The 21,071-nt window shown below is 37.1% G+C and overlaps 1 protein-coding gene across 2 annotated transcripts; it reads left to right on the plus strand.

Annotated features, from left to right (window-relative positions):
• Window positions 1-831: 831 nt before the first annotated feature.
• On the plus strand, window positions 832-19,595 carry LOC129257407 (uncharacterized). 2 transcript variants are annotated; one of them, XM_064096864.1, is made up of 5 exons: window positions 832-1,007; window positions 2,954-3,145; window positions 4,083-4,317; window positions 7,728-7,960; window positions 17,515-19,595. In XM_064096864.1, exons 3-5 carry the CDS (start codon window positions 4,188-4,190, stop codon window positions 17,563-17,565), a joined length of 414 nt encoding a protein of 137 aa, XP_063952934.1. In that variant the 5' UTR covers window positions 832-1,007; window positions 2,954-3,145; window positions 4,083-4,187; the 3' UTR covers window positions 17,566-19,595. The 2 variants fall into 2 exon arrangements, with proteins under 2 accessions (XP_063952934.1, XP_054751696.1); XM_054895721.2 differs by lacking the exons at window positions 832-1,007; window positions 2,954-3,145 and having other exon boundaries at window positions 3,733-4,317.
• Window positions 19,596-21,071: the final 1,476 nt, after the last annotated feature.

Raw genomic sequence — 21,071 nt, forward strand, 5'->3', positions numbered from 1 at the left:
TAAATGCTACGTATTTTCATCAATATCAATTTTACAGTCTAGTGACCGTGGAATTATACAAATTGTGTTTCGCTATCTCCAATTTTACACCCATAAACTGAGCAACCAGTTTTAGATATATTAAAGGGCCCTGCCATTCAAACCGATACCATGGTGTGCAGTGCTAAATACGATTCATATGTTGCTGTTACTTTGATTGTATTTTGTGAATATTGTGACCGTAAAATAATAAAATATCAAATCTTAATCTCAACTATTCAAATGTTTCGTAGATTTTTTAATCATTTTGAACTTGAGCCACACCCCTCAAAGGGAGAGCTATTGGGCCAGTTATAGCAAAACAATCAAGCGCAAGTCCATAATATTCGCATTCCATATTATGTGTGTCACGCTGTTGATCGCAACTCTTTCTGCAGGGCTCTGGGAACGATTTACAAAAAAAATAAATAGGGGGTGCTGATTTAACTTTGACAAAAAATAAAAATTAAAGAGGTTTTCAATATTAAACAAATAAAGCTCTCTTTGTTCCAATAGAAAATTCAAAAGCAAAAAAAAAAAAGGCTTTCATGACAAAATGAGGGTAATTTTGGTAAAATTTCTGCTATTTAGCATGCCTACCAGATTTCCAGGGGGTGCTGCCTATGGTGAATAACACTCGCAGCACCCCCCCCCCCCGGAAAATATTGGGGGTGCTTCAGATTTTCAGGGCTATGTCTTTTTGCAACAGACCTCGGGTGCCATTTATCCTGTGACGTCATCTGTCAATCAGAATAAGTGACTAACATTACAACGACAATGGTTTGAACTTCCCACAGCTCAGCACATGCTCACAATATAATCAACGCTTTCATACAATAGCTTCACAAGGCCTTCTTTTGCTGGTCAGGCTATACAGCATTTTGTAACACAGCGCCTTCAACTTGACAACTGACTGATGATTGACAAGCGGTGTTAACAGAGAAAACGGTGAAGAGACCTTTTCAAGGGTTTGAGCTTACTAGTAGCAAGTAAGTTAAAAAAAAATATTTTATAACTTAATTCAAAACATACTAAGCAGAGTTGTATTTAGGCCGGTGCATCTATAGGAAACAACTTGAATTCGGTTGGCATGTGCTCTTTGCAATTTGAAACGATCAGAGGTACCCAGGGGGGGGGGTAGTCAAATGTATTACTGTACACATGCGTGACCAAATTATTTCCAAACACCCCCTACTAAAGGAGTTTTTCTCTGTGTGCAAAATCACCCCCTAAACAGGTTTTTCGCGGGCTTCATTTACACATTTTGGCCCCTAAGCAAATTGTCGCTATATGACCCCGGTGAAAAAGCTTGGGGGTGGGAAACATGACCTAAACACGTTTGAACCAGCGATTGACCATTGAACAATCTTTCAAAACCACCTTTAAAAAAAAATCGTTGTTATTGATATCCTTAACGAGTGCACGCGCGGCCCGCGGCCAAAATTAAAAAACCCACCCCTTTAAACGCGTTTTTTGGTCACGCATGTGTACAACAATATATTTGACTAAGAATAGTGACAAAATTGATAATTATGAAAATAATAGTAGTTATAATAATGATAATTCTCATTGTATCCTTTATAATGTTAGCAATTACATCTGTATGCTAGAATAGTTATGTTTGTGCTGTGATGTTAACACATTGTTATCGTTATTGTTATTGTTGTTTAGTAAATAAACTCAAACTCAAACGTCTTATTTACAAAGGTAGCCACTACCAGTAGCACCTGCTTAACATGTTAATATCATTGTTTCCCCTGTTTTAGCTGGGTTGCTTTGACGTTCAAGCATTCGAGGAATCTCTTCCTAACGGGTACCCATTTAGTACACCTGGGCGGAGAGTGGTAAATTAAGATAAATATTGCGAGTGTAGACTAAAACAGTAAAAAAGAAAACAGCAAATTGGTAATGCATGTAAACGCACTGGCTACTTGCAAAAAGTAAATTTTGTCGCGGTTGATTGATACATTAATGGTACCAGAACGAACAGTAAATCGGTACATGTACATCAACATGTATGTGTATTTCTGCACATGTACTGGTCTACACAAAATAAGTTGAATAGGGCTTATTCTTTTCTTTAACTAAATGAGTATGTTCGTGTTTATCATCCTACAAAATAAGAAATTCCGATATTTTTTCCATAAAAATTCCTTTTATTTCACCCCATTTCTGTAAACATTATAGGTCTGTTTTTCCCCATAAATGCTACGTATTTTCATCAATATCAATCTTACAGTCTAGTGACCGTGGAATTATACAAATTGTGTTTCGCTATCTCCAATTTTACATCCATAAACTGAGTAACCAGTTTTAGATATATTAAAGGGCCCTGCCATTCAAATCGATACCATGGTGTGCAGTGCTAAATACGATTCATATGTTGCTGTTACTTTGATTGTATTTTGTGAATATTGTGACCGTAAAATAATAAAATCTCTAATCTTAATCTCAACTATTCAAATGTTTCGTAGATTTTTTAATCATTTTGAACGTGAGCCACACCCCTCAAAGGAGAGCTATTGGGCCAGTTATAGCTAAAAAATCAAGCGCAAGTCCATAATATTCGCATTCCATATGTGTGTTACGCTGCATGTTCGCAACTCTTTCTGCAGGGCTCTGGGAACGATTTACAAAAAAAAAATAGGGGGTGCTGATTTAACTTTGACAAAAAAAAAAGGTTTTCACGACAAAATGAGGGTAATTTTGGTAAAAATTTCTGCTATTTAGCATGCCTACCAGATTTCCAAGTGGTGCTGCCTATGGTGAATAACACTCGCAGCACCCCCCCCCCCGGATAATCTTTGGGGTGCTTCAGATTTCCAGGGCTATGTCTTTTTGCAACGGACCTCGGGTGCCATCTATCCTGTGACGTCATCTGTCAATCAGAATAAGTGACTAACATTACAACGACAATGGTTTGAACTTCCCACAGCTCAGCACATGCTCACAATAGAATCAACGCTTTCATACAATAGCTTCACAAGGCCTTCTTTTGCTGGTCAGGCTATACAGCATTTTGTAACACGGCGCCTTCAACTTGACAACTGACTGATGATTGACAAGCGGTGTTAACAGAGAAAACGGTGAAGAGACCTTTTCAAGGGTTTGAGCTTACTAGTAGCAAGTAAGTTGAAAAAAAAATATTTTATAACTTTATTCAAAACATACTAAGCAGAGTTGTATTTAGGCCGGTGCATCTACAGGAAACAACTTGAATTCGGTTGGCATGTGCTCTTTGCATGTCGAAACGATCAGAGGTATATAACATACCCAGGGGGGTAGTCAAATGTATTGCTGTACACATGCGTGACCAAATTATTTCCAAACACCCCCTACTAAAGGATTTTTTCTCTGTGTGCAAAATCATTTTCGCGGGCTTCATTGACACATTTTGGCCCCTAAGCAAATTGTCGCTATATGACCCCGGTGAAAAAGCTTGGGGTGGGAAACATGACCTAAACACGTTTGAACCAGCGATTGACCATTGAACAATATTTCAAAGCCACCTTTAAAAAAAATCGTTGTTTTTGATATCCTTAAAGAGTGCACGCGCGGCCCGCGTCCAAAATTGAAAAACCCACCCCTTTAAACGCGTTTTTTGGTCACGCATGTGTACAACAATATATTTGACTGCCCCCCCCCCCCCCCCGGATAACATACTTGAATCTCTGATCTGTCCAAGGGATACATGAATGAACCCCATAACCTTTTGTTATACAGCGAGTGAATGGGTTCGGGTGGCATCTACTCAGAGCAGACAGCGCGATCAATAGTCTCCTTGGCAACGTTGACAAGGGGGTGGAACTTGTACCAAAGCCGTTTTATTGTCAAACACATGGGTAATTGTTGGTTTTATGTTGGGAAGGGTGTTGTGGTTTGTGTGTGGTGGTTTCGAGATCCAAGTTTGTTTCGATGTTTATATGGTTTAGTCCAATGATTTCACAGGCTTGTAACTGAATTAACATCGAGAATGGTGTGCCATACTATCAACTTATTATAATACATTTACTCAGAAGCATAACTTGACGATATTTTGACGATATTTGACGATATTTTGTAAGGATCATCAAGAACAGTCAGAGTAGCCCCACTCGTTAATACCTGTGTATTGGTCAGACGAACGATTCTACTTGAAATCAGTTTGGTTTTGAAGAATCTTACCAAGGATGGAAGACAAGAAGGAAACAACAAGTCGACCAAGACCTGGTACTTCTGCGAGTAGTACAAGTTCTAAAGAAACATGGATGACGACACAAAACGTGCACAGAATGGGAAAAGGTGTCCTTCTCTACACTGGTAAGTAAACGTTTAATCTATTGGCGAACTTATGATATTCATGTCAGTACACGATATTTTGTGTCATTAATCTACTATTACAAAGCCCTCTACATAATTATCAACATCATATTAATTAACAAACTAATATAATATTGATAAACCAATCTACTGGTAGGATTTCAGTTGGTTGACTTTCAACAAATGCTTTGTATAAAATTTCTCATATCTTTAAAATAGATAACTCGACATGATATAAAGAAAGAACAATTAGACTGGATAGTGTGGTATTTGGAATTTTAAACACGGCATCATAGTCAACCTTGAACCTTGAACCTTGAACCTTGAAGGAATAATCCCTTAAGCAGCTCTTCCAAGCTAAACTGGGATGGGATGTGCTGTGCTGTGTCAGAAGGTGATGGTGCAGACAATTTTGTTGGAATTCTATTTACAATAAAATTGGTGAAGTGCAAGTAAAAATCATGCTCCTAGTGCTTACAGCATCCTGGAACCTACAGGAGGCTTTAACCCTCTGATGACAGGAAGGGCAGCCCCCCGGAAGACAGCAACTGATGGGGCAGTAACTGCTTTAGCTGGTAGATGGTTCCAGATACGAATGGTACGGGGATAGTATGAAAATTTGTATGCATCAATCGTTGCTTGTGGTACAGAGAGTTTAAGCATATGATCTCTTCTACTGATGTATGGAGCCTGGGTTATGAAGTGTGGAAGCTGGATATTCACAAACTGGTGGTATATCTGATAGAGCATGGTGCTTTGTGCAAGGATACGACGTGTGTGCAGCTGGTCCCATCCCAAATTTGAGACAAGTCCTGAGGCTGATGTAGATTTTCTATAGTCGCGGGTCACAAAGCGAGCAGCTGTTTTCTGTACCCTTTCCAGGCTTGCAGCCGTAGTAGAGGTGTGGGGATTCCAGGCTTCAGCACCATACTCAAGCTGCGGTCGAACCAAGGCCATATACGCATTTGATTTGGCCTTTTCAGAACAAGGTGAGAGAGTTCTTCTCAGCAACCCAAGGGTTTTGCTGGCCTTGTTCGCAATAAGTTGACAGTGCGTATTCCATCGGAGGTCTTTGGAGATGGTGACTCCGAGGTATTTGTATTGGTCGACCTTTGCTATTACCTCATTGGAAAGCCTGTAGTTGTGTTGTATGGGAGCTCGCTTCCTAGTAATGGTAAGGGAAGCACACTTCTTGACATTAAAAGCCATAAGCCACTTTGCTGACCAATCTGATAGGGTTTGAAGATCTTGCTGCAGGATGGAGACATCATGTGCTGTGTTGATATCTCGGTATATCACACTGTCGTCTGCAAAGAGGCGCATCTTGGACTGGATATTTGCAGTGATGTCGTTGATGTAAAGCAAGAAAAGGGCAGGGCCGATCACTGATCCTTGAGGCACCCCAGATGTCACTGGCATCCAAGATGACCGTGATCCCTGAACAACAACTGCTTGTTGTCGGTTGGTGAGTAGTGACATGATCCAGTTTTGAGTGTCTCCTTTGATGCCATAGTATGCTAGCTTTGTTTGCAGATGGCAGTGAGGAATCTCATCCGGTCCACAGGCTTTGGACGGGTTGAGACCTGACAGTTGTTTAGCCACACCAGTGCGATGAACATGCAAATGTCCAATGTCAGGATAGTGCATAGAACCTTCCACAGATGTGTGACAAGCCTGTTGGTTTGTGAAGACAGAGTGAAAGTAAGCATTTAGGCACTCCGCTTTGTCTTTGCTAGTCATGTGGATACCCCTGTCAGATTTCAGAGATGGAATGCTGATGTTTTCAGACCTGCAGCATTTGACGTAGGACCAGAACATCTTAGGATTTTCTTGTAGGCTGTCTCCTATGATGTTGTTCACATAGTTGTGGTGTGCCTGGTGAACAAGCTTAGCAACCATATTTCGGTGCTGTCTGTAGGCCTTCCATCTTAACGTACTAGGGCCCTTACGGGCTTTCTTGAAGAGCCTGTCCCGTTTCCTCATTTTCCTTTTCAGGTCAGTGGTTATCCATGGAAGGTGTCTTCGGGACTTGCTGAACTTGGATGGTATCAGATCTTCCATGCATTTCTTGAGGAAGACAGCTATCTTCTTCCAGTTCCCATCAACAGATTCAAGCTCTGGATTTGAAAGGAGGAAATCTGAAGAGAACTTTGCAACAGCATCTTTGATGTCTTCCTCATCTGCTCTGTGGAATTGGTAAATCTTCCTGGAAGGGGTGCGGCCTGTCTTAGGGTTACCCGAGAAGACAAAAGATACAACATTGTGGTCAGATATGCCTGGAAGTACTTGTACATCTGTAATAAGGCTTGGGTTAGATGTCAGGAGAAGATCCAGGGTGTTACCCGATGCAGGGCGGGTTACATCCATAACAAGTTGTACCAGTGAAAATTCCAAAAGGGTGTCGAGCAGGAGCTGGTGGATGCTTGCACGGCTCATACTGCTCATACTGCTCAAACTACTATTTGTCAATCAACTACCATCCTAACATTGAACAGTCCATTTTGATGAAACGTCAAACTTTCAGCCGGATCACATAATTTATTTTGTATGCCAGTTTTGAATTTTGCCTTCCTGTTTATTAGCCTCTATACCATTACAATTAGGCCTATGTTATAGTTCTATCGGATTTTAACTCTTCACTACGACATCACTCTACCCAGTGGCAGTGGCGGGTGTGCACCGACGCCCCTGCAGGGAATCAATTTTTTTATTGTAAAATAGAAAATTGTTTTAAAAATATTGGGTCACTTTGCCTCAAGTGGGTGTAATTCTGTGCAGTGAAAACCCAAATTTTTATCTTATGAAAAAATATTTCTTACTGGAAAATGTTCTCTGAGTGGTGATGACCTTTTTATTTTTGCTTGTCACATAGCAATTAAAGAAAAGGTGATGCCCTACCACTGGTCAATTCTGGATCCACCGCTAATTCTACCTACATTCATAGTATCGTCATAAGCAACATTGGAATATCATCGGCAGAACAATTCCAAAAACAGCTATATCGGCTAAAGGCCTCTTTAAAAAATATATATTTGTGCCTGTTATGAATCATGACACCATGCATACCATTTAATTTACTTCCCTGGTTATGTTACTGTTTAACATTCTCTTTCGACTATTTTGTACTTGAAATCTTTCTTTTTAACATTATTTGTTCGCATTTCATTCATGGTATTGGTTTAAACAAAATCAAGGGAAAGGGTGCAAGTTTTCATTTAACAAAACATTCAACATTCCTTACATCAAAACTGATTATGATATACCTTGATTAACAAACTTGATTTAAATTTAAAAATAAATAAAAAGGTTTTCTGGGTTACCAACGTAATTATACAATAGTTCTGGTATGAGTTAAGTGATTTCCTTATACGGAATCGGACTGTAAATGTTACCTTCTTTTATCTGCGCAGGTCCAGAAGGTAAACGTCAACAAAGGGTCCATGTAGAACCGGAGCATCGTGGTGTTGGTATCGGGACATACTCAAGAGAGCAGACATCTGAACTTCTCTATCTTTGCCGTGCTCCAGAAGGAGTAAAGTTTGCAGAACAGATGGCCAAGAAGCCTGGTGCCATAGGTTGGGGTATCCCACCTAAGGGCGATCCTCGTAAATGGCCCGTTCACATGAAATTACGCAGTGAGGAGGTACGTTCTTGCAATCAAGATTATATCATTTGTAAAAGTTTCGTTAATGCACCATTTTTTACTACATTATACTTACTCACTTTTCTTTAGTCCAACGATGCTTGTACGTCTATACCTGCTAATTGAATATATGAACTTCTCCACATTTAATATAATTATGTTTTATTAGTATGGTCGGAATCCCGACAATCCCTATTTATGCGTATTTATTTTCATTTTCTATGATGTAAAACCTCTTCCCTTGCATAGGAATGGTCAAATATTGCAGGATACAATTTTTATTTGTAACTTTCTAATAGTCAGTTTGGCCATTTAACAAATGCAATATTTGTTAAATGGCCAGGCCGACTGGCATAGTAGTGGTAGTAGTTGAATATGATGGCGCTCTTCAATCTCTTCTGATTATACCCGTTTTAAAAAGAAAAAGTTCCTGAAAGAGAGGGCGCCAGGTGTAGATTTGAATTCATTTTTTTCGTTCAAGAACACTAAAGGCGCTATTTTTTCCATAAGTAGGGGGCAATATCATGATAAAAAGGTGACTGCACTCAACAATGAGTAAAATAACATTAACATGATCCATCGTACTCTTTCCAATACTTTTCATTCTTCCTCTTTCTATTCCTACCCCCTCCCCCCCCCCCCCTTACCCATTTTTTCGCATTTTCATAACTTATTGAAAAAATGGTATGGGTTTTCACCCTTATCGGCCTCTGGTCAAATAGTCTGTATAAGTAGACCCAGTCAAGCTTGAGAGCGATGTTGATCCATATTAGAGCTGTGTAGGATCAATTTTCGTTTGAAACGTTTTGTCGTTAGAAAAAGTTAAGTTAAAAAAAAAATCCTTTATGTTCTAAATGGGAAAAAATGTTATCGACCTTGGATAAGTTTATTATTGCAAATTCACACTTCTTATCTTTTATTTGCTTAACATTTTTCAGTTTTATTTTTATTTTTTCTCATTTTCAACCAAAAAATTGCATTTCATACGTATATATCTATAAATTTAACAATTAAAGTTCAACAACAATGCATGCAATATAAAATTTCAATTATAGATTTGAAACCAAGATGAATTGTTCCCAATGCAATAAAAAAATATATATATATATATATCGACAAATAAGCAATACATTGCTGGATATGGAGAGGTCTTGAGAAGCTGAGCTTGTACAGAGTGAGTCAGAAAAAATGTCCCATCAGTTTTAAGTTGTTTTGTCTAAAGTATGGACATTTAGTGATGATTGATTGATATGTCCTGATAAAGTTATTCCCTCGCTCATTTGGTACCATTTTCATACGGATATTTGCATGTATGACTGACTACTAGACAATCTCCAGAAGGTAGTAAAATCTCAGTCACTGGGTAAAGAATGTAACAAAGTGTGAAAAAGTGACTTGTGCGCATGCAGAAAGGCACCTAACCATCAATCCACACACAGACACATCAACACACCCTCCCCAACAGACACACCCACACATAAACAACACATCAACTCTCCCCCACACCCACACATAAACAACACATCAACTCTCCCCCACACCCACACATAAACAACATATCAACTCTCCCCCACACCCACACATAAACAACACATCAACTCTCCCCCACACCCACACATAAACAACATATCAACTCTCCCCCACACCCACACATAAACAACACATCAACTCTCCCCCACACCCACACATAAACAACACATCAACTCTCCCCCACACCCACACATAAACAACACATCAACTCTCCCCCACACCCACACATAAACAACGCATCAACTCTCCCCCACACCCACACATAAACAACACATCAACTCTCCACCACATCCATCCATATCCGCACATTTGTGAAGGGCCCAACATAAGTAACTGAATCTGGAAAGCAATTTTGAAGTTAAACCCATGGGAAAGTTTGGCCACTGTTGATCAACGAAAGACATAACCAATGAGATAAGTAGATTAGGAAATGTAAATACTGCTTTATGAGGGGTTTGTGAAGCTTTTAAAGAAGCATGTGTGTGGATGGAGATGAATGTGTGGGTGGATGTGTGTGTGTGCGAGAAAGGTGATGTGTTATATGATTCTTCACCCAGCAACTTGGCGCAACTGAGATTTTACGATCTTCTGGAGATTGCCTCGTAGTCAGTCATACATGCAAAGTACGGTATGAAAATGGTACCAAAATGAGCGGGGGAATAACTCTATCAGGACATATCAATAAATCATGATTAAATGTTCATACTTTAGGCAAGATAACTTCATAGTAATGGGGCATTTTTTTTGGTCCAAAATGGTGAATTTCCAAATAAATTAGCAATAAGCAAAAGGGTGAGGGGTGACTTCCACAGCCCCCCCCCCCCCCCGAGAGGGGTAGGCTTCGATGTGCTACTTCTTTTGATGTAGCTGGTAGAACAAAGCCTACTCTTTTCCTCCCAAAGTGGTTTTAAAGTAATTAAAGTGGCTGTACTGTATAACAGAAATGCCTTTTGCGTCTATGGGTGCTTCAAAAATAGTGATTTTCCAATAAATAGGCAATATACAACATGATATAGCAAAGGGCAGGAGGGGGGTGACTTCGACATCCCCACCCCCATGAGAGGGTCAAACCTTGATGTGCCAACATTTTTTTTATGTAGCTGATAGAGAAAAGCCTACTCTTAACTCTCCAAGTGGATAAAAAGCGGAGATAATTGCATTTAATTTTTAACTACCGGTATGCATTATAGATACATGTATTATACATGTTATACGTACATGTATTAGTCGTAGTCAGTCATACATGCAAAGTACGGTATGAAAATGGTACCAAAATGAGCGGGGGAATAACTCTATCAGGACATATCAATAAATCATGATTAAATGTTCATACTTTAGGCAAGATAACTTCATAGTAATGGGGCATTTTTTTCTGACTCACTCTGTATATCGTGGACCCCTCAGATAATAATTATAGATAACAATTTATAAATATTTTTTTTTAACGGCCAGCAGAGAGAAAATAACGACAACATTAGACATGGAAAGCTCAATTTACAAACAAAATGAGGGAAGGGTGATAAAAAGAATGAGAGGAATATCTGCATGTGGATTAGATAAACATATTTTAGGTAGTAAAAAAAAGCACGCATAGCGTTTAGATCACAAAAGAATGATAAAACCTGTGTAGTTGAGGAGCGATGTTGATTTTTCCCTTAAATTTGCGTTACAGATTTGAAGAAAATTAATTTCACTCTAAGAAGGGTGTTTACATTTTTTTTTTGCAAAAGAAAAAGTTTTGTATGCAAGCAATTTTTTTTCTCGAATTTCTTTTAAAGAATGGTAGTGAACGGGGGGTTTTCAAATCATTGGGCAAAGTATTCCAGAATCTAGGGCCTTCAAAAATCAAAGTGTTTTGTGCGGAAAATATTCTCGAAAGAGGTATAAGTGAAATTCATGTGATTGTCTAGTTGGAAGTTGGGTACTTAAGAACTTTACGGATTCGGGTAAACATATCATGAAATACGGAGAATAATGTACCAGAATTATATCTAAACTTAAATTCATTATTATTTTTAAAAGATGTTATGTTCAAATAATAGGGGATCAGTATAGGTGCATTGTAAATGATTGGGATAACGCTCTTTTGTCGTAATAAAACTATTTCTATGAATATTTGATGTGAGCTTCCCCAAGGCCGTATTACAAATATGTAGTCCGGGTTATAATTGAGCAAGGTGCCACTCGGAGAAGGAGAAATTTTCATACAGTGCCTCTAGACCAGTTTTTTACACTGAATATGAATATATGAGGTAAACAGGCTGTATCCTGAAAATTAACCTGTGAGGGCGCTTTTTTAAAAATGGCCGCCATAATTTTCGTACATAAAGCTGATAAAGCAAAACCTATTCTTTCCTCCCTAAGTTGTTTCAAGGCAGTTCAAGTGGAAGAATTATATATCAGAAACGCCTTTTTGCCTCAATGTTTGGTCCAAAATGGTGAATTTCCAAATAAATTAGCAATAAGCAAAAGGGTGAGGGGTGACTTCCACAGCCCCCCCCCCCCCCCCCCGAGAGGGGTAGGCTTCGATGTGCTACTTCTTTTGATGTAGCTGGTAGAACAAAGCCTACTCTTTTCCTCCCAAAGTGGTTTTAAAGTAATTAAAGTGGCTGTACTGTATAACAGAAATGCCTTTTGCGTCTATGGGTGCTTCAAAAATAGTGATTTTCCAATAAATAGGCAATATACAACATGATATAGCAAAGGGCAGGAGGGGGGTGACTTCGACATCCCCACCCCCATGAGAGGGTCAAACCTTGATGTGCCAACATTTTTTTTATGTAGCTGATAGAGAAAAGCCTACTCTTAACTCTCCAAGTGGATAAAAAGCGGAGATAATTGCATTTAATTTTTAACTACCGGTATGCATTATAGATACATGTATTATACATGTTATACGTACATGTATTAGTCGTAGTCAGTCATACATGCAAAGTACGGTATGAAAATGGTACCAAAATGAGCGGGGGAATAACTCTATCAGGACATATCAATAAATCATGATTAAATGTTCATACTTTAGGCAAGATAACTTCATAGTAATGGGGCATTTTTTTCTGACTCACTCTGTATATCGTGGACCCCTCAGATAATAATTATAGATAACAATTTATAAATATTTTTTTTTAACGGCCAGCAGAGAGAAAATAACGACAACATTAGACATGGAAAGCTCAATTTACAAACAAAATGAGGGAAGGGTGATAAAAAGAATGAGAGGAATATCTGCATGTGGATTAGATAAACATATTTTAGGTAGTAAAAAAAAGCACGCATAGCGTTTAGATCACAAAAGAATGATAAAACCTGTGTAGTTGAGGAGCGATGTTGATTTTTCCCTTAAATTTGCGTTACAGATTTGAAGAAAATTAATTTCACTCTAAGAAGGGTGTTTACATTTTTTTTTTGCAAAAGAAAAAGTTTTGTATGCAAGCAATTTTTTTTCTCGAATTTCTTTTAAAGAATGGTAGTGAACGGGGGGTTTTCAAATCATTGGGCAAAGTATTCCAGAATCTAGGGCCTTCAAAAATCAAAGTGTTTTGTGCGGAAAATATTCTCGAAAGAGGTATAAGTGAAATTCATGTGATTGTCTAGTTGGAAGTTGGGTACTTAAGAACTTTACGGATTCGGGTAAACATATCATGAAATACGGAGAATAATGTACCAGAATTATATCTAAACTTAAATTCATTATTATTTTTAAAAGATGTTATGTTCAAATAATAGGGGATCAGTATAGGTGCATTGTAAATGATTGGGATAACGCTCTTTTGTCGTAATAAAACTATTTCTATGAATATTTGATGTGAGCTTCCCCAAGGCCGTATTACAAATATGTAGTCCGGGTTATAATTGAGCAAGGTGCCACTCGGAGAAGGAGAAATTTTCATACAGTGCCTCTAGACCAGTTTTTTACACTGAATATGAATATATGAGGTAAACAGGCTGTATCCTGAAAATTAACCTGTGAGGGCGCTTTTTTAAAAATGGCCGCCATAATTTTCGTACATAAAGCTGATAAAGCAAAACCTATTCTTTCCTCCCTAAGTTGTTTCAAGGCAGTTCAAGTGGAAGAATTATATATCAGAAACGCCTTTTTGCCTCAATGTTTGGTCCAAAATGGTGAATTTCCAAATAAATTAGCAATAAGCAAAAGGGTGAGGGGTGACTTCCACAGCCCCCCCCCCCCCGAGAGGGGTAGGCTTCGATGTGCTACTTCTTTTGATGTAGCTGGTAGAACAAAGCCTACTCTTTTCCTCCCAAAGTGGTTTTAAAGTAATTAAAGTGGCTGTACTGTATAACAGAAATGCCTTTTGCGTCTATGGGTGCTTCAAAAATAGTGATTTTCCAATAAATAGGCAATATACAACATGATATAGCAAAGGGCAGGAGGGGGGTGACTTCGACATCCCCACCCCCATGAGAGGGTCAAACCTTGATGTGCCAACATTTTTTTTATGTAGCTGATAGAGAAAAGCCTACTCTTAACTCTCCAAGTGGATAAAAAGCGGAGATAATTGCATTTAATTTTTAACTACCGGTATGCATTATAGATACATGTATTATACATGTTATACGTACATGTATTAGTCTATCTAAATGCATACAAAAAGCGACATTTCTGATATTGAAGAATTCAAGTTTGATACCTTATAAAATTGCTTTAAAAATTGCTTTAAATGAGTTGGAATTTTATCCACATGATAATAATATATCAATAAAGTTTTCTGGAACATTTCAAGGTAATTGATTTATTTTTCTTAGAATTATATAAATCATGTATTTGCAAAATTTTCAATTTTCGGGAAAAAATGACAAAAAATGCAATTTTCTACTTAATATCTCAGCCAAATTACCTAGTTATCCACTACAAATAGTACCAAATTGTAGGAAATTTATTTGGCTTTCATATCACACTAATGTTATGGCAATTGAATGCTTATGTCAAAATCTATGTACGAATATTCAAATTTTATGAAAATTCGGCGGCCATTTTGAAAAAAGCGCCCTCACAGGTTAATTTTCAGGATACAGCCTGTTTACCTCATATATTTATATTCAGCGTAACAAAAACTGGTCTAGAAGCACTATATGAAAATTTCTCCTTCTCCGAGTGGCACCTTGTTCAGTTATAACCCGGACTAATGGTAAAACAAGGGATGATTAGAGCATGAATAAAGATGTTTGTGGTAGATGTAATTTAAATTTGTTGATTATACCGATATTGCGAGAGGTTATTTTACAAACATTTTCAATGTGTAATTTCCACGAAAGTGTACTATCTTGTGAAACTAAAAATTAAGTGTGAGAGACTTATTTTAAAGGGGTATTGGAAATGAGAATAGGAAGTTGCTAAAAATATATGATTCGTACTTAGAAGATTCAGTGATAATTTATTACTCCTTATCCACTGTAGTATGTTCTGTAGCTCTGCGTTAATAACATTAACAAGAACATTGGGATTATTGTTTGAAAAAATAAAATAGAATCATCTGCAAATGAAATGAAGGATAAAGATTTAGCAGACTTATCTGGAAATTATTTACCGGTTTAAGATTAGTAGCATACTACATATCAGAAGTATGCTAATTAGACTAATAAAAAAAAACTAGAAATTTGACGTGTCCAAAGGACACAGATGCCACCGTTTAACGCGATTAGAAATTCCTTCAATATAATTGAACTTAATATCGAGCAGAAACCAATATGCATATATATAATTAACAAATTTAGACCTTTGACCTAAAGTCTCACCCTTTCCATGATAATCTCTGACAGAAGATATGACAGTCATGTCATTTGATGTGGATAATCCCTCATTTCATTGTGTCATATGGAAATGTGGTCTCGCTGTCTCATCAATTTTTGACCTGTGGACTCCGATTTCAAATTTAGCCTGTATTTTGGTGTCATCTACACAGACACCAAACATTTCTAATATCTGGCGAATATTTCCAAAGTTATCATGCGGAAACCAACTCGCATATATAATGAGCTGTGACCTTTGACCTGCGGACTCCGAATTCAAACTTAGCCTGTATTTTGGTGTCATCTACCGACACACCCAATTTTTTAAAAATATGTTGAATATTATATAAGTTATCATGCGGAAACCAAGTGGGGGGACGAATGGACGGACGGACAGGGGCAACGCTTAATGCCCCCTCCGGACTTCGTCTGCGGGGGCATAAAAATGCACTAGGTTGCCTACATGAACGTTGCAACCAAGCCGAATTTACAATGCCCATAAAGAACATAAATCAACAAAAAAATGAACTTAACAAATTTTCCAGGTATGAAAAACCTCTACTGGACTCTTACGCAATTGAGTCTACTGAGATATTGAAATCAAGATTGTTCCATTTTTTAAATTAGATTTCAAGTGGAATAAGATGGATGATAACTAAGAGACTGAATTATTTGTAATTATACTTATCGGTGAATAGATTATCTGCCCAAGGTACTTTTAAGTATTTTCCTTATCTCACAACACAGACTTTCAGTAGGTGGATTGCACGATGATTTAAAGGGAAAAATGAAATTAGTCATATTTCAGGGAAAGTGTTATTGCAATATGATAGAAAAGGAAAATCAGGGCAGATGTTGTTGGGAGATAAGAGAGAAAATCTTTTGTTTCGGGTTTGTTGAGAAACCAATCCAGAATAAATGAAAATAGAGAGCCTCGTTTGGCAGTTTACCTGTCGTTCCTTGAAACTCCCAAGTAGTTTTTTTTTCAGGGATGTCTTCCCACACCCTCTTATGTCTAGATTATACGACGTAAGTATCTCATTAAAAAAATTCCTCCTCCATTATTCTTATGTATTTTCTTCAAAGGTTTCCACTCTTTATCTTAATTGTTTCATGTTTGTTCTTCTTCTGTCTCTCTGATATTCATTGCTTTGTGCTAGTCGCTCCTATCTTTTTTATTCGTCTATATATTCACGCGAAGTCACAAATATATTTTTTTTAATAATTTCAAGTTATGTTCTTTCTTGATTTTTTCTTTGATTTAATTCTTAGTTATATTTCCTTCATTTTTATATGTTCTTATCACACCTAATGTACACAGAGAAGTATTCCCAATCGACTTTGTACAGGGTTTGCCATGCCAATACAGATAAAACAGAATAAATACACTTCTCACAATCAATGCTATATCCTTAAGGACATACTCCTAATTCGTGATCATGGCATTAGAATTCTCATAACTTTGGTATAAGTTTTTTATATCGTTCTCAAACTTCCATTGTTCTTATTTCATTTGTTTCCATACATTATTCCATAGTATTGGTATTAACAAATTATTGGATTACACTATAAAGTTGATAAGGTGAGTATGTCTAGAAAAATAAAGTATTCAGTGACTAAGTACAATAAGTTGGAAAAGAGGTTTCTGCGAAAAAAAAATCAAAAGTGGTGGAACCTAAATTAAAAGATGGTCGTCAGTCTGACAAAAGAATAACTTGAGACATTCGTACGCAGAACTCTCGACTTTTACCCCCATTGTATAACCGAAAATCATTTCGTTTCTCAAGAAGGTCTGGGCCTATTAACTATCTACGAAACTCTACGAACTCTAGAATTCGTACGAATAGTAAGATCCGTTTGTTAATGAGTGAACAAAAATGTCTCATTGTATATTGTTCAATTGACAAACAGCGCCACCTTCAGTGCACTCGAATCGTTTGCTCATGATCGGTCGTGAAAAAAATCCTTACTTTTTTGTTTTCTCATACTTTGTATTCCTTACTTTATGTTATTGTGTAGAAAAAACGACTCTTATTATCTATGAAAATTAATAACAGGAATATCCATCGCCCTCTTGCTGTGAATTTCATTGATGGTTGCTATTGTTTTAAATGGATCAATGAAATCACTGTATGATTAAGCTTGAAATTATTTTGACTTACCTCCCCCCCCCCCCCCCCCCCACCACCAATTCTGGGATTATTTTCTTTATCTTGTTTATCTACCGCCATTTTAACGTAATGTTCTCTTTTTTTCTCTCTCCTTTCGAACTACAGGAAATGCAGGAATCATTTGCTGTTGACCAAGCTATCTACCAAAGACGGTGACGATTGTAAAGCCATGGAAGTAGTTGTGTAATAGGGCTCAGTCTTACAACATGTACAAGAATTGTAAATACTGACATCAACATAACATCAAATTGTAAAATGCATTTTGACCTTTCATGTGCTCTACAGTATGATGTTGTCTCATGTATGCATCATCATAAGTCAGTGAGACCCTCTCAGTTTAAAAAAGGACGTTGTTTACATTTCCTTTATACATATTATATCATGACAAAGAATTATTTTATTATAATATTGTTGGTATCATTCACGACTGATTGTAAGACGGTTCCCCGTTTTTTTTTTCTGAATAAAACAACAGAAGGAATTGGCTAAAGAGAAACCAAAACACGAATGTACGATTTTCAGTAGTATACATATAATCCGAGTACAAAGTTTCCTTTTACAAATTACAATACATTCGATTAATTTCTACTGAAATATAATTATCCTCTTACTCTTTTCCATCGAAATAAATTCTGTTCGAAGCAGAATGTACTTGCAAAAATATGAAGTCCCGTCAAAATTTGAATGTATTTCCCATCGAATTTTATTTCATTAAATCAGAAATACCAGTTACACCGGCAAGCAAACTGAGTCCAAATAAAATACCGATTGTATGTCATTCGAAATAATGTGATAGCTTTGAATGGTTTCGTTCGTGTGATCTCTTCTTATTAAAAGGGGAATCCAGCCTTGGTCATAAAATGTTGTGTTGGAAAGGAGAAACATAAATAAGACAGCATGGTGAAAGTTTGAAAGAAATCGGACAAGCACTAAGAAAGTTATAGCTGCTTCAAAATCGGCAACTGGGTAAGTGAAATATGAGAAGGGGCAAGGACAACTTTCCCATAGGCCATTTACTTAATTTTCAGGATTTTGTAGTTTTCTCTTCAGTACCCATTCCCCTGGAGCAGTAATCAATATAAACCAGGTAGTATATTGTTTTATGTCCTCATGAAAATAAAGATATAATTTGAAGTAAACTTTTTTTTCAAATTACATTTTAGCCATTTTATGTATTGGAGTACATGGAAGAGTAGTCCTTGCCTTACATCACTATGACATCACGTAGGCGGCCCATTTGAAGTCTCATGGGTATAGTGATTACCCATATTTACAACTTATAAAAATTCATAACTTCCTTATTGTTTGTCCGATATTTTTCAAACTTTCACCAATCAACTTGTGTGATCTTTCTTTTTCCTCTCAAAACAGGTTTTTATTTGGGTTGGATTCCAGTCGTGTGTAAGTCATACGTAACATGCAAACAGCTTAATAGCATACCACGCATGAAAATCAGACACTAACAACTAAGGAAAAGAAGAATATAATTTACTCGTTGCATAGTTCAGAAGCATGCATGGTGGGGGCAAGGGACAGCCCCCCCCCCCCCCTCCGATATTTTGAGAACTTACCTTTTTTAATGATTTTTTTAAATAAAAAATCAAGTGTGCACGAAACCCTTCAATTTCACTTTAGAAAATTAAAAAACACCCAAATTACAAGCTCGGTCGCTTCGCTCCATCGCTGTCGAGATTCTTTTAAAAATTACACGTCTTACCACCCTCCGCCCCAGGAGAAAAATGATCTGTGTACAGCCTTGAAAGAATGCACGCCAAAATGTAGAATATCTTTAGATTGTGTTTTTATTTATTTCTGATTATATGTATTCGTGTGTTTATAATTATCTTAATTTCATTACATTCTGCCATAGGCTGTAATGTGACATTGTTTTATCAATTATGATTTCCTTGTTTTGTTTCATTTAATACCTCTGTACTTATTTTTGTATGTATGAAACCGCGCAATAGACCTTCCTGGTTTTTACTCTGATCACTTTCTTATATTTTTAATGACGCAATGAGTATGTTGAGAGGATAGATATTGTGAATGACTAGGCGATACAGAATGGCTATTATCATTATGTATCATTCCATTTATTGCACAATATGTTTTGGGGTCTTATATATCCATGCAAACCTGCTTGTAATGTATTTCAGCAATAAATGTGTATTACTTGTGATGGAATACTTCCAATGTATCTTCCTTCTCATTATTTTTTCAGCATATAATTGCGTATTTCCAAGTATTGGTAGAGAAGTGAGTGAAAGAATGGGAAAGATGTTGATAAAACCTTCCGTTGAACTTTGTCACACATTCGGCCTACGTCAGTATCATTCATAAAATGTCTTATTCTAAGCAAAATAAATGCCATAGCAGAGTTCGAGCCAAGAAGACTGTATTATGTTGTAGTATCTCAACCACTGGGCTATAAATCTAAAGATACCAGCAGACAACATCGGAATATGCACGAGTATCTCTTCACTGACATGACTGAGAGAAACGACAACCCAAAGTCGCAACTCTTTTCGAATTAACGGATTCTAGAATGTATGATGAAGAGCGCCACCTCTGTTTATATCCCTCCTTTGTTGCCATTTTCTCTTTCTATCCCTTTCTTTTTATTTATAAACGAATATCACATATATTACATAAAGATAAATTAAGTGTGCATTTTTATGATTATATGATAATCAGAATACCTGCAGAAAACCTGCAAAATACATCATTCTGTTGACCAGGCAATTATTCATTTAAAAGGGATGGATTATGTAATCGCAACATGTATTTTTTTTTGTCATACTCATTTGGCATGAGCTAGACGTACAATGATTTATATACATGTCGTTGTAAATTATGTAACACTATTTTCAGTCTACAATCATGATAGTCACCTCCTGTTAACTACTCCATTACACGAGATTAGCTATGTAGCAATAGTCAATATTTGTTCAAAGGTTTGATAACATGAGCAAATATTGGTAGATGACTCCATGAAGAATACGCTGCTTTTTAACCCTTTGAATCATATGCGGGTTTGCCCTACATGTTCCCACCCACTCGATCACCCTCCCTCACGCTGAAATCAACCCCACTCACACCTTGAGACCACCCCTATAACCCCAATCATCCTTTCTCCCGGCCTGCAATATAAGCCGTTTAATTGTAATCCTTGTTGTTTCATTCCTTGAATCTCTATATAAAGCAGCGTTGAAAAAATGTTTTTGTTTGAAAACGTATATCTTTGACTTTCTTCTGACTGACTCTGTCAGGAAATGCTGAGGTAACAATACTCATCGGGGTCGCGAAATGGAAAAAAAAAAACACAAAGACACAACTTTTTTTTTGGTACATGGCCTGTAATGGAATGTACTGTGCACGGAGAATAGCACAGTTGGCCTTGAAGTCATCACGTGATTTGTGAAGTTTTTAGCACAGATGAGAAAATGTGCTATACCCCGGTACGCAATTTCGTGCTTCGACCTTGATCTAGTTGGAATGGGCCATCAATAATGTGCAAGTTTCTAGTCTCTTCATTCAGACCTAGTTTACTTTTGATTACGTGGATTTTTAAGAATGTAATTTTTACATTAATCACCTCTTCTGAAATAGATGATAAATCGCTTTTCTATTTCAATATCGATTTCGAGTTGTGATTATTAATG

This window comes from Lytechinus pictus, chromosome 3, assembly GCF_037042905.1.
Source record: "Lytechinus pictus isolate F3 Inbred chromosome 3, Lp3.0, whole genome shotgun sequence".
Taxonomy (NCBI): domain Eukaryota; kingdom Metazoa; phylum Echinodermata; class Echinoidea; order Temnopleuroida; family Toxopneustidae; genus Lytechinus; species Lytechinus pictus.